The sequence below is a fragment of the Bubalus bubalis genome, chromosome 3 (genome assembly GCF_019923935.1).
Source record: "Bubalus bubalis isolate 160015118507 breed Murrah chromosome 3, NDDB_SH_1, whole genome shotgun sequence".
NCBI classification, from domain to species: Eukaryota; Metazoa; Chordata; class Mammalia; order Artiodactyla; family Bovidae; genus Bubalus; species Bubalus bubalis.
Genome location: NC_059159.1, coordinates 142,497,572 through 142,512,451, shown reverse-complemented (window position 1 = coordinate 142,512,451; position 14,880 = coordinate 142,497,572). Strand labels below are relative to the sequence as shown.

Below are 14,880 nucleotides of genomic sequence, written 5' to 3'. Positions count from 1 at the left end.
TGAGTTTTATTTCAGGAGAGTGACGGCGGCATCACAAAATGTACATTATAAAGCAGGGGTCCCCAACCCCCCACCAGCCCTTGGTCTGTTAGGGCACAGGAAGCACAGCAGGAGGTGAGCAGCAAAGCTCCATCCACTGCTCCCCAGGGTTCGAATTACTACTGCTCAGTGCTGCCTGGGCTGAGAGCCCTCTGCTCCTTCCAGTTCCACTCAGGACAGTGGTGGACTAGCAGTGGCTGGTGGTCTGTCTGCCTGCTCCCCAAGTCAGCCCCAGAAATGGAGGAAAGCGGGAAGAGGGGATGGTGACGGTGGGCTGTGTTGGCCTGGTTAGTCCAGGATGAACAAGAATCCTGCAAACCACTCCCCTATCCAAAAGGTTGAGCACCACTGTTAGAAAGTATTGGTTCTCCTAGGGTTGGAAACCACACTTTGGACAGTGATCTGTAGAACATGGGGTTGTCCTTGTTGAGTTTCTTCTTTTAACCTCAAATCTCAGCAGGTACTGAGACAAAACGCTGCACTGGGCGGAAAGGGCTGGAGTATCTTGCCAGCACTTCCCCTGAATTATGACCCAGGTCAGCACAGGAGTTGAAAAGTTCTATTCTGAGGCAGTTACTCATTGGGGTGCTGCTGATCAGACAAGAAGAAATGGGGCACTGGCTTCTCCCTGATGCCATTTACTGTGGCAGATGAGCCCATGACCCCTGAAGCCAATCTACCTCCTTTCATTACAATTGAATCTTCAAACTAGCCCTTCTATCTTCAAGTCGTGGGTGCTGCATGCTAAGTTGCTTCAGTCGTGTTGACTCTTTGCAACCCCACGAACTGTAGCCCCCAGGCTCCTCTGTCCATGGGATTCTTCAGGCAAGAATACTGGAGTGGGTTGCCATGCCCTCCTCCAGGGGATCTTCCCAACCCAGGGATCGAACCCACGTGTCTTATGTCTCCTGCATTGGCAGGGGGTGCTTTACCACTAGTGCCAGCCACTGCACAGTGAGTGTCTGAATTGGGAGCAGCTCCCTCCTTTAGGAGTATCTCATGAATTAATAAAAAAGTTTTCCACCTAGTCCATGACACATGGCTAACTAACACGGACAGATTCTTTGCGTGAATCCAGGATGTGCTTCTCCTGAGATGCAGCAAAGGCAGAAAACCTGCTTCTGGCTTTAGTCCCATCACTGAACCTGGGGGCATTACCCATAGCATTGCTCTATTCTGTCTGTTCCGTGTCCTCTGATCCTGACACTCTGAGGCTGGGCCAACACATCTGTCCTGTGTGAAGAAGGAGTGAGGGCACCTCTGTTCCCTCGCATGAGTCCCGCAGGTCTAAGCCCAAGTCTGAACAGACTGCAGTAACCCTCGGACACAGGTGTTATCCCATTGCTTCCAGCAGCTGCTCTGAACTAATGTGGGCTTGTCCCATGCCACCGAGAGAGGGTGTGTCTTGGCCTTGCTCAGTGCTGCCTGGGCTGAGAGCCCTCTGCTCCTTCCAGTTCCACTCAGGACAGTGATGGACTAGCAGTGGCTGGTGGTCTGTCTGCCTGCTCCCCAAGTCAGACCCAGAAATGGAGGAAAGCGGGAAGAGGGGATGGTGACGGTGGGCTGTGTCGGCCTGGTTAGTCCAGGATGAACAAGAATCCTGCAAGGTCAAGTTTAGAGGAAATCCCCCACCCTTGACATCTGAGCAAACTCTTCACGCCCTACCTTAATATCTGAGCACCTGCCCTGCCTTTAGCAATAATCCTGATGAGTATTATAATCTTTAAAACTTCCTATGTTTCTGTTGCCTCAATGTCCCCACAAATAGAGAATGTGAGTGCCAGCCCAGGTATACCAGTGTGTAAGTGGGCTCAGCCACAGGTTCCCCTTCCTACCTTCCCACTGTGACCCCTGACATTCAAATGCCCCAGTGACACGCCCTGCACCTTTCCATGTGTACCCACCCTGACTCCAGTAAAGCACTTGCCCCAGGGGCTCTCTACTTCTCCCTGCTTAACTGAGTCTGAGTTCCACGACCCAACCCTAATCCCTCTCTCTCTGGGACCAATGATATACACACTGCATTTCCCCTGAGCCTCCCTTCCGTCTCCTCTTGTGGCCTCAGCTGGCTGACCATCTCATGAAAGAATCCAAGGCATGGGTTTCTAGCAAGAAACCCCTTAGCCTTTGGGTTTTGTCTTAGTGATTTTCCATCCATGAACCCCACCTAATTCCTTGGTTATAAATCCCTGCTTGTCCTTGTTGAAGTTGGGGTTGAGCTGATCTCTTTCCTCTGCTCCGCACCCACTGCAGTACCCCCAAATAGTCAATCCTACCATCTTCAAAAAGGGTCCCGAACTATTCTTTCATGAACACACCTAGGAGTTGCGACAGATGCATTTCCTGTCTGCAGCAGTAACTTCCAGGTTTGTAACTTTCAGGTTTGTATCTTCCAGCTTACGCTGTGCTTTCACTCACATTCCTCGTTAAACCTCAAAGAAACCTTTGCGGTTACTGTGGCCGTTCTCCCTTTCAGATGGGGAAACCAAGGCTCAGAGAGGTCAAGGCCCTTTCTTGACCAAGGCGAAGGCAGAACTAGGTTTTCTTTCTACCACTGCTGTCACTGAAAGGGAGGTGATGGGTTTCTAGAAGAGGAGCGGGGAGCAGGGAGGAGTAAACAAGGATTTACAAAGTTGAGAACAGAAACTCAAAGCTGGGTTGTGCTTCAGCTATTAGTCCTAGGACTATGAATATCCAACAAGGGCCATTTCCAGTTCATTTCACTAAGAAAACACTTCCCAGTTAGTGCAGAGTCCTGATTTAAAGTAAGGCTTATAAGTCATTGCTATGAAAAGGCTCAGTAGGATGAGAGTGCACCCCGCCTCCCCACTCTGGATTTGCACAGACAAAGGGTACACTCGGGCACCTCATTTTTCCTAAGCAAATGAGTTGGACTGCTGGCCTGTGTTGTTAACAGGCTCCATGTCCTTGGGGAGCTCCAGGGGAGTACCTTTTTTTTTTTAGCTTTTTTTTTTTTTTTTACTTTACAATATTGTATTGGTTTTGCCATACATCAACATGCATCCGGCACAGGTGTACACATGTTCCCCATCCTGAACCCTGCTCCCACCTCCCTCCCCATACCATCCCTCTAGGTCATCCCAGTGCACCAGCCCCAAGCTTTTTAATCAGAAATACAGATTGAACCCTTCTTCTGCAGGGACTGCATTCATGTCAGAATCCATCACTAGCTCTCATGCTGTTTCCCAAATATAACAATCCTCAAGAAATCTTGTTTTGTCCTAGAAAATACTGCTTCATGGGACTGACAGCTCAGCTTTTACAGTGTCCTCGATTCTGGGACGATCATACAAACACACACACTTTCTCACCTTTCAAGTGGAGATGAATGGCAGGCAGGTGAGAAAAATATTTCAATGGCCAAAGAAAGGGGTCTAGGGGTTGCAAGCCATCCACATTCCTGCTCTCTGCCCAGGGCCTTCACACATCTCCCTGCCCTCCCTTCCCCTGCAGTCAGGACCTGCTGGCCTGGACTGGGAGGGACTCTCACCCTTTACTTTGCCCTTGGGAAGATGGGCTGGGAAACTGCTAAAGGCAAGGACAAGCAGAATATACTCCAGTCTTCAGTCCAAGGAAATCTAACCTTGTCCTCAAGGAGGGCCCCTCCCCACTGGCACTCACTAAGAACCATGAAGAATCTGAACACAGAATTTGAGACAGCCCTCTGCGACAGAGGTGTGGTACTGGAGAAGATTCTTGAGAGTCCCTTGGACAGCAAGGATATCAAACCAGTCAGCCTTAAAGGAAATCAATCCTGAATATTCACTGGAAGGACCAATACTGAAGCTTCAGTATTTTGGCCACCTGATGTGAAGAGCCAACTCATTAGAAAAGACCCTGATATTGGGAAAGATTGAAGGCAGGAGGAGAAGGGGGTGACAGAGGATAAGATGGTTGGATGACCATCGACTCAATGGACATGAGTGTGAGGAAACTCCAGGAGACAGTGAAGGATAGGGAAGCCTGGTATACTGCAGTCCATGGGGTCACAAAGAGTCACAAAGACACTGAGTGACTGAACAACTCTGCAACAAGAAGTTTCTGACATCTCTCTCCTCCTGGTGGGTGGTGCACTTCCACTTTTCACCATTAGATGTCACAGCAGGGACGAGTGGCGTGCTCAGATTAGCGTCTGTCCCCAAGAAGGCAGCTTCCAACAGCAGCCTTAGTGTGTGTGCCCTCTCTGGTTTTGATGCAGAGAGGGGGAAAAGAGAGGTACAGAGTGTGCTCCTGGTTAGCTCAAGAAGGTGGAAGAATGTTGATTTCTTAACAGAAGCTCCAAGATGCCCCAGTGCCCAGTCTGCTCAGGCCCTCAATGGCTGTACCAGGATAGTGTGAGCAGGGACACTGCCCAGAGGAGAGGAGGGTCAGGACTTCTGGGTTCCCTAAGTCTTGACTCATGCCTCAAAATATTCTCTTGCGTCCCGTCCCCCTCGACCCCACAGGCTGGTGGATGTGGCTGGGACGTGGCAAGGCCTCGCGTGCAGGCTGGGAAGATGGGAGGGGAAGCAGCAGGGACCCTGAGGAACCAGACCCCTAAACCGGAACTCAGGCTTCCAGGTGGTCACAAAGGTGCATTTGTGTAATGGGAGGCCAGAGTTTCCCTGTTAGCTTTAACCACATACTTCAAATATTTACACAGGAAAGCGAGCTCTCATTTGTATTCCTGCCTCAAGCTCACAAAGTAACTGAGCCTGAACAGCACCAGTCCAAGCAGCCGTCCCATCTCGCCTGGCTGCCAAGACCACCTTCTGTCTGGTTTCTGGGTGTGAGCAGTCAGAGGGAAATCCCAAGGCAGGAGGAGAAGGGGTTGACAGAGGACGAGATGGTTGGATGGCATCACCGACTCAATGGACATGAGTTTGAGCAAACTCTGGTGATAGTGAAGGACAGGGAAGCCTGGCGTGCTGCAGTCCATGGGCTGGCAAACAGTCGGACACGACTGAGCGACTGAACAACAACTTACTTAACACACTTGGCCCCATACCTGATCGCCTTTCCAAGCCAGGCCTATCTTTCTGCTCAACTCAGGCACTGTCCTCTGCCCCAACAATCACACTCAAACTCTGCTGCTTCCCCCATAGCTCCCTCCTTTTTGATCTATTTCTGACTCTTTACTTTCTCAGGCCCGGTTCACTCACTGCTCTCTCTGTCTTCTCCCAGCCCTTCTTCTGGCTGGTTCCTGTAAAGAACCTGGTGGTCTCTGTTGTGACTGCCATATATGGATCTAGAAACCAGCCATAGACAGGAGTAAACAGAGGGTTTAAAGTTTCCAATAAAACTTTATTTATAAAAGCAGGTGAGGGGCCGGTCTTGGCTCTATGGTCCTTGTTTGCCACCCTCTGACCTATCTCACATTTTCTTGTTTGTTTATTGACTGGTCTTGCCCCTTTCCTTTACTTGGTCTCTCACAGTTCTTTCCTACGGTAGACACTGTGATTATCTTTTAAATGAGCATTATTTGGTAACTGCATTGCTTTTTGAAGCCCTGGTGAACTCTGGGATGAAATGAAAACATCTCCTGCCATATTAATAAACAAGAAATGTCACAGCCATCAGCGATTTCTGGCCTCCAAATGTGAACGAGTGCAGACGCTGCCACCTCCAAGGGTGACTGCTGAGGAGCTGGGAATGCAAGAAGCAATGTGAACGAAGGAACAGGGTTGGCCCCAGAAAGCTGAGATGCATTTGAAAGGAAGGAACTCAGTGAGCCCAGAGGCTTGCATCTCCCCATACATAGAATGCTAAATTCCTTCGCTTGATACCCAATCTTTGATGTTCAAAATGCCTGCTCCCTTTGTTACAAAATTGTATATAGCCTGACTTCCCCTCCTGCCTCTTTGGTGCAGTTTTCTCAGAGCTACTGAGATGCTGTCTCCCTGCCTCAGAGTCCTAGATATTCCCACCAAATAAAATAACTCTACTTTCGCATTCTGACTATATTTTTTAGTCGACAGGGGTTTCTAATTTCCTTTCTTCCATCACCTTCTACCCCCTGGCAATTCAGCTTTCACTTTCTCATTGGCAAAAGTGACTAAACAGTAAGACTGATGGGAGATGGAGAGCCATCTCCCGTCTGGGAAAGACAGATAAGAGAATGGAGAGGTGACGTGGCTCTCTGCACGTGGCAGGATGCAATTAGACCCACAGAATGGGAGCAGCAACTCTTAATTATGCAAATGCAGTTTACTTGTGGTGAATTCTAAATTTTGGGCAAGCTCCCAACTTTGTCCTATTTTTTCAAACTATTCCTGGGCATCTTTCTTCACCATCTAGTCTCAGACTTTGGAAAAGCAACTACTTTTAATATCAGTATACAGAAAAGCTGATTAGAAGGACAATCAAACAAAATAAAAATAAGCTGACTCCTCAACCCCCTTAAAACTAGTGTTTTAAAATCAGGAAAGAATAGACCTTGATATGATAGTAAAAATGGATGCCAGTCCAAAATCTAAGGGCTACCCCCCTCCCTGCCTGTTATAACAAGCTCCCCTTTTTCTAGGAGCAGAACTGGTTTGGCTAAGTGAGTACAGAGTTCTTGAGCAGGTTTGGAGGGCTCAAGGGGGCTTTGTTTAGCAGTGGGGGTGAACACAGAGGACAGAAGAGGGTGCAGCTCTTGATAAGAAAGTGATACCTACCATGTGTGGTGGAGCTAAGGGGGCCTCCAAAGAACCCTAAAGCAATGGTGTGCTGGGAAACCAGCTCATTGCAGGGGATGGTGGCGGGAGCAGGCTGGGGTTTCGGGCAAAAGGTAAAGCCTGACCAGTGTTTGCTGATTCCTGTGGTGTAAATACCACTACCACAGCTGATTTCAGCCCCGAATGTGACGGCACTGAACACGCAGTTGGGGAGAGATGTGTATGGTGGGCTCTCCCAGACATTACCGTGGGCTTCCGCATGCCACCACCCTGTCATCTCCTGTTGAGCTGGGTCAGAGAGGAAGATGTGCTGTGTTCTTCCTTCCCTCATAAGCCCCAGCTCGGCTGCCCTCTCCCCTACCTGCCCTAATGCGGATGTGCTGGCTGCAGGTCTCACCTCCCACGGTCAGCCCCCTGCGTTAGGGATGTCATCTCCTCTCACTCTCCTCCAGCCCACCCTCCGCTGCCCCATGCAGCTCAACAAGATGACTTTGGTTCTGTTTTCAGAAGAGAAAGCTCCATGGCTTACCCCTAACAGATGTGTAAGAACACGTTCCTAGGCTTGACAACTGATGAGAGGTGAAAACACAGGGAGCATTTCTGTCGCTAATTTGGCCCTGAGAAACCAAACGGCCGAGCAAGGCACCTTATGGCCAACCCCCGCTGCTCCAGACACAGACTCCACCCAGTGACTGCGCTTAGGATGCACGTGGGGTGGGTGAGCAGAGGCTGGCACCACGCCTGGGGGTGTCAGGAAAGGAACAGAGGCAGTTTTTTGGTTTCCACAATGAATGTGGGAGGGGGTGCTTGACATTAGATCCTTGGGGGTCCTTGCATCCTGCAAGGACAGGAAGTTCCACCCACCCCCAAATTCTGACAGCGCCCTGGTAAGAAACACTGCAGGCTGGAACAGAAAATGACACTGAAAGGAAAGGGGATAAAATGCCCTCAGTGTAAATTACCTTCTTCCATTCCCCTCACCCACTGTACAGGGCTGTGGGCAGTCTCTTCCTGCAGATGATCCATTGCAGGTTACCACTGCAAACAAATCACCTTTCTTGGCTTTCTCTGCAGGTAGAGCCTGCTCCTTAAGGCAACCGCCCACGAGTCCTCTGCGATGCATTTTCCAGACACACTGGGACATCATGATCATTTTCAATAACCAGGTTCCAGTATTGGGTGTCCCGAAATCCCAAGCAGTTATTTATTTGGGGATTTACTTTTTCTTTTTTTTTAAAGATAGAGAATGGTTAGAAATCTTTGGCAGTCAACTCCTCCCTTTCTGGCTCAGGGGAAAGCTGAGGTCTAGAGTCATTTGAAGGCATGACTAAAGCAAATGATGACGTGGATCTTGTCGAACATGAAGCTGGGGAGACTCCGCTGAAGGGCACAGGGCTCTGCATTACCTCGAGGGAAGTGAGCCATGTCTGCCACCAAGCGGGTGACCCCACTGGAGGGAAGGACCATCCTGGGCTGTTGGAGAATTGACTCTGAAGGAGTCCTGAGCCCCTGATCGAGCCCCGAAAGCAGTCATTTCTGTTTTGGTCTGGGTCTCCGCTCTGTAATTAGCATGTTGCTTAACCTAGTGGAGACCGGGTTTCCTGCGGGAACATCCGCAACTCAGGGATGTAAAATTACAGGGCTGCCACACACACTGAGCGTCAATGGTGGCTGTTACTAAAAACGACTCTCAAACGTACCCTGCCACAGCTGCCACTGCTGACACCCCAACATCTGCTCCTGCGGGCTGGGTCACAAGAGGGGGCCCCCATGGAAACCTCCACAGTTCCCCTGGACCTGGAGGGTGGTCTGCAGGATGCGAACTAGGATGCCGACTGTGGCAAACTCACGGTGCTCAGGGTGTGCAGACACTGCTCTAAGGGCATCGTTTACACCACCCGCCTGGCCCTTACCACCATCCTGTGAGTAGCACTGTACTCACCCCATTTAACAAACAGGGAAACTGAGGCCCGGCCTGTTAAGCAGATTGGTAGTTCACCCAGCGTGAAGGTGTGGCAGAGCGGGGACTCCTGAGTCTGTGCTCTCAGCTTTTACCCTATATTTTGCCTCTCAAAGCAAAGACAAGAGGGGAATCTCCCAGTAGATTCTGGGCTCCAAAAGGGATGATGTACTATATTCACAGGCATCATAATGACTTTCTTCATCTCCTTACAAAAATCATAGGATAATGATAAAAGACTAAACGCTGTAATATTCCTTTTCCCACCCCTCTTGAAAAAATCTAGACATCAAAAAGCAAAAGTACAAATTAATGGAAGGGGAAAAAAAAGAAAGGGAAAGCCCCAAACTGGAACTGTACAAGAACTCATGCCACGCCGAGTTCAAAATTCCAGTCTGGAGATAGCCACCCTTCCTTGAGCTGCATGTGGCTTCACTTACTATTTATATTCCTAATTATAAAAGTGGTTGAAGCACAGCAAGAAATACAGGAATCAGATAACGCAAGAAAGTGCTTTGAGCCCCACCCATCCAATCCACCCAGCCTTGGCTATCTTGTAGAGTGCTCTCCTTCCTGTCTTTTTTAATGGCATTTGTCTGCTGTTTCTGACCTGCTGGAATGGACATCTGGGCTTGTATCTAGCATAGCAATGTTTTTAAATAAAAGTATTTTCCTAGGGGGTAGATGGGCACTAAAACACAGCACAGTCCAAGGAAAAGCCTTGTCCCTTGGCCAGAAGAGGGTGTTTCCTGGGGTGACTATTAGACCATGGAAGATCATGGCTTGCAGCTGATTGTTGCTTTAAGATGAACAGGCTGCACCTTTCCCTAGAGCACTGCTGTGGAACAAGCGTTTCTGAGATGATGAACCGCACTCCAAGCCAAGAGAGTATGAGGCAACAGTACTGTCCAGAGTGCTACACTGTGAGAGGGGCTGCCCGTGCACCACCTGAGCCCACAAAACACCGCAAGGATGACGCTGGGCTCAGAGCAGGACGATGGCGCCAGCGGAGGCAGGCAGGTTAAAATCCCGCTTTGTGGAATTTGGGAAACCTAAGAATACCTGATTCAGCATGTTTATATACCTGCTAAGGTGTTGAGCCTAATAAAATGTTTCTTCCTAATAGTGGACCATACTAGAGGTATTAACTGTAAAAATGTGTACTCACCCAAACTGTGGAAAGGCCAGATTTGCTTTCGTTTCTTTCCACTATGAATGAATATTATAATGGGGAACTCAGTTTAAAACAGCCCTTATTATGGGACTTCCCTGGTGGTCCATTGGCTAAGACTCCGTGCTCCCAATGCAGGGAGCCCGGGTTTGATACCGGGTCAGGGAACTGGATCCCACATGCTGCAACTAAAACCCAGTGCAGCCAAAGAGATAAATATTAAAAAACAAGCAAGCAAGCAAAAGATGCTGTTTCCATTAAAAAAAAAAAAAAAAAAAAAAAAAACAGCCCTTAAAGTGTGATAATCTATATAAACATAGAATTCTATACTCAAATGCGGGGCTCCCTACAATAAAATCCAGCAAAAGTCAGAGGTTGCAAACTGGTGGCCTCTGAGTTAATCTGGCCTGAAGTTGTGTTTCATTTGGCTGAATATCACTTCAAATAAAGTGAGTTTTAAGATGAGGAGATTTTATGTGAAAGTTCATTGTTGATTTGCTGACAGACTCATGGGTTCCTGCACCACCCCCTCTTGTTTTGCCTGTAAACAAAAAGTTTTCCCTTGCTTTGCTAGTCCAGATTCTCCCTCACAGTGAGAGTCTGTGGGGGCACAGAGTGGGAGAACATGAAGTCCAGAGTTAATGTAAGTCTTTCCTCTAAGAACGTGTGAATAAGCCGGGATCTCTTTCCAGAAATTCTAGATCAAAGGGGAGACTGAATCCCAGCAGTGGCCTGGGGGATCTCAGTGTTTATCAGTTCACAGACTCCAAAGCACAAAGGTGTGAAAGTCCATTATCTTCCCCAGGCCAACTCCAGGCACTGAAATCATTCCAATCTCTGCATGTGTCCCTTGCACTTTCCCTGTAACCAGGACCAGGAGACCACTATATCAATTCAAACTTTTAGTAGCTGTGAAAGTTAAGACATTGTTATCCCTCCCCCAGGCACTTTTCAATTTATATGGCAGGGTCTTTGTAGGATACCCTGAGCTTATTTGAAATAATACTTTTTCATGAACACTTAAATTAACTGAGTAATTTTTTAAATTTCTATAACATTTGTCCTTTTTTACAAAAATTATTGTATGATTATTTTAGGAAGTTTGGAAAAAACAGAGTTATGTTTAAAGAAGAGACTGTCAATTAAGAAAACAAAACCCAAAGACACCACTGTTAACATTTTCTTTCTATGTATTTTAAAAAACATAGCTGGAAGTATAATGTGCACATAATTCATCTTCTGCTTTGCAGCCCAGGAACATCCTAAACATTAAATTCCTGTTACTAAAACCTCTTCAAGAACATTTTAAAGGCCAAAATCCATTCCGTTTTATAGCTGTATGACAGTTTATCAGACATTATTGTTGGCCATCCAACATTTGCAATTTTTATTGCCAATTTTTATAAATAACACTGCAATGGACATCTTCATGCATACAACTTTTTTTCTTAATGCATTTTTTTCATTTCTTTAGGATAGAGTCACAGACAGAGAATCCCTAACTTAAAGGGTGTGACTGTTTTGAAGTCTCTCCGTATACACTGCTGTGATGTGGGCTGAAACGGCATACCTGCATTTATTTATTTTTGTCATATCTTCTTAAACCTTACAGCCATGATGTTTGATAAGCTGGAGCATATGTGATATTTTGGAGCTCAAAACATTAAGAAAGAAAGAAGCAGGGTCAGCTTTTTCATTTCCCCTCTACTTCACGGGGGCAGGTATTATAGACAGGGTGAGAGGAGGAAAATCAGGCACAGTGACCGCAAAAAGAGGCCAGTGATGTCCAAGTCCTAACACAGAAGAAGAAACCAGAGAGGTAGCCGACACGTTTATGCAAATCGATAAGCAAACCACAGCCCAGGACAGGTGCTTTTGGTACCACCTGTGTGTCCAACAGATTGTTCATTCTCAGCGTTTATAAGGGACGAGACAGAATTTTTCACATAAACAGCACAGAGCATTTCAGAGTACAAACAATTTCTCACCTTTCGGAGTCTTGTGAGGAGGCCTGCTACATGTTCATGCTGTTCCGATTTTGCAAGATCTTCTGCTGTCTTTCCATCCTGTTGGAGAGAAATGATTAGTTTTTTCCTTCACTGCAGAGAACTGTGTGTTCCACACACCAACATCACCTTCTGAGACAGAAACAGTGTAACAGGTATCAGAAGCAAATAAGGTGGACAAAAGACCCTGTCCTGAATTATTCCCTTTTCTGTGGAATCCTGATTTCACTGATTGTCCGGGAAAGGAAGATAAGGAAAGTAGGAAAAAACCATGCATTGGTGCTTTGAGGTCCAAAGGCAAGATGTCTCAGGCCCACAGGCTTTAATCAAACCAGGCACCTCATTAGCAGGCAGATTACTCTGCATCCTGAACCTCCCTCCAATTAGGCCAACGATAAAGACTGTCATTAGCTGCCAAATTCTAGTTAGTGGAAGCTAATGTCTTAGAATCCTTCCAGGGACAAACCTCAGCACTCATATCAAGCTAGTTACTGGTAATTACTGTGCATTTCAAAGAAAAGACTGAGTTTTACAGACAATTTGGATCTGAAGATCTTTGGTGAAACATAAAAGGTGGAAATAAGGGTCCACGGCACTTCAGTGTTTGCTTTTTAATTAGAGAATTTTCACAGGGCTGCAGTCTCATACTGAACAAATTTGTTTCCAGGCTGTGAACATGCACGATGATGGCTAACGTTTTTCAAGCGCCTCCTCACAGTCTCAGTGCGTTGAGCGTAGTAACCTCAGAGGTGCTCCCGGGCGGTGGGAACGCTAGCTGTTCACCCACCACAGAGGAGGGATTGGAGACTGAGGGACTGCTCTGCTGCAGCTTAGGAATCATTACAAATTTAAAAGTAGAAAAGATAAGAAGCAATTTCCAAAGAAATAAAAGCAATATTTCTTAAATGAGAAGACTAAGCAGCCTTTAGCCCATCTGTCAGTGTTTTCTAGGGACAGTTCAAGTACCATTCCTGAGGAAGCGGGGGGATGCCGGATCTGACTGACAGCACACCTGCCAATCTCACAGCCCAGGTCACAGTCCCAACCATCACATCACCTCAGCCTCAGCACTGCTGACATTCTGGCCAGGACGATTCCCCTTCATGGGAGGCGGTCCCGCACACTGTGAGATGTCAAGCAGCACCCTGGCCTCCACCACTAGACACCAGCAGATTTCCCTTGCACCAGCTGTGCCAACCCAGTGTCTCTGTGCTGTGCTTAGTCGCTCAGTCATGTCTGATCTTTGCGACCCCATGGACTGTGGCCCACCAGACTCCTCTGTCCATGGAGATTCTCCAGGCAAAAATAATGGAGTGGGTGGCCATGCTCTCCTCCAGTGGATCTTCCCAACCCAGGGATCGAACCCAGGTCTTTCACATTGCAGGTGGATTCTTTACCATCTGAGTTACAAGGAAAGCCCTTTACCATCTGAACCACAAGGGAAGTTCAGTGTCTCTGGACATTGCCAAATGTTTCCTGAGCAGTGAAACTGCCGAAGTTGAGAAGTATGGTCGTAGGCTGTGGTTGGAGCTCTGGTGGGTGCTCCTGGGAGGCGTGCTCTACACTCATGCTGCCCACCTCTCTCTGCCCACTCCCCGCTGTCAAGTCCAGCAGTAGCCCCAGTGGGCAGACAAAAGCTTCTAGTTTGCTTTGGGGTGAATGAGGTAAGTTGTTGGACACCGCATCCAAACAAGGGGGTCATACCAGACTGTGCAGGTCCTTACTGACATGATAAGAACAGGCCTTACTTCTCAAACCTCATGGCACCCTGGAGTCACTGGGGTGTTTAAGAACTTCTGCTGCCAGGTTCCCACCCACATACTCAGCTTCTACCTTTCTGAGGTGTGACCTGGACATCAGGGTTCTAAGCCCTCCCACGTGATTCTATTGTGCAGCCAATAGAATGGCTTCCAACTAAGGCAACGGTTCCAATAGGTTTTGGAACCATTGCCTTAGTTGGAAGAAATCTGAGCCTCAACTTAAAATCTTCTGTCTTCTGGTGTGACTGACCATAGATTTCTCTCAAAGGCCTTAGACCTGCATAGCACTCAGACACAGGATGTTTGTTCATTGGCAAAGTTTTCTCTACTGTCAAGTCTCTCAAATGACAGGAAAACTGCCACCAATACTTCCTTATGTTTGCATGGTACTCTACAGTTTGCAAAAAGTATTGCTCTAAAGGACACTGTTTAGCTTCCAAAAGAACTCTTTGCCAGTGTTTGGAAAGAGGCTGAACTCTAGAGTGAGAAGGACCTGGGTTTAATTCAGATTCCGTCCCTCCCAGACTGTGTGGTCAGTCACTTGGCCTTCTAGAACCTGGGTTTCTTCCCCCATGAGATGAGCAATGACACTCTACTGCATAGGTTCTTGGGCAGATTAGACAAAAACAAATAAATGAAGCACCATGAGCAGAAAAAGCAAGCAGCGGTAATTAACGAAAACAGAGCTAAGAGTGTCCCCAACATCCCCCTCCCCAGCTTTCCCTCCAAGAAGGAAAGGTGTAGGAGCTAGCTCTCCTCATCCCAGTCCCATGCTAAGCAAGGTGCCAGCTCTGAAGCTGGCCCACAAGTGAGCCCAGCACTCTCTGCCTTCTTTGTCATACACAGTGGTCTAGGAGGCTGGCATCATTGAGAAGGTGACATTTGAGTCAAAACCTGAAGGAGGTGAGAGAGCAAGACATTTGGGTACCCAAGGAAGTTTTGCAAAAGGAAATCAAAAACAAATAACAACAACAAAACAGCAAGTACAAAGGCCCTGAGACAGCAGAAATAAGCAAGGCTTGGTTCCAGTGCTCAGGAGTCAAACAGGGCTGGAGATTCGGATGCGGGCCTGAGTTCCCAGGTGCAGCTGCAGCCTTGAGGCTTCTGAGAGGAGCAGAGGGCAGAGAGTGGGAGGGCAGCTGGCCAGGTGGGGTGGAGCAGCAGCAAGAAGACCTAGAGCTGGAGGAGGGCAGCAGAGGTGGGAGGGGAAGAAGGGCAAGTAGGATTTTCTTATCTAAGACAGGGGTGGGTGTCAAGGAAGTACCATGTCCTGAAGAGATAACTA

The 14,880-nt window shown here is 47.8% G+C and overlaps 1 protein-coding gene across 6 annotated transcripts in view; it reads right to left on the bottom strand.

Moving 5' to 3' along the window:
• Positions 1 to 14,880, bottom strand: part of DAPK1 (death associated protein kinase 1) — a 211,172-nt gene that overhangs the window by 23,393 nt on the left and 172,899 nt on the right. For all 6 annotated transcript variants that reach the window (XM_025281989.3, XM_025281986.3, XM_006071719.4 and 3 more), the window contains exon 19: positions 11,818 to 11,895. In XM_025281989.3, the coding sequence (XP_025137774.2) occupies positions 11,818 to 11,895 (78 nt within the window). The remainder of the gene's footprint in view (positions 1 to 11,817; positions 11,896 to 14,880) is intronic.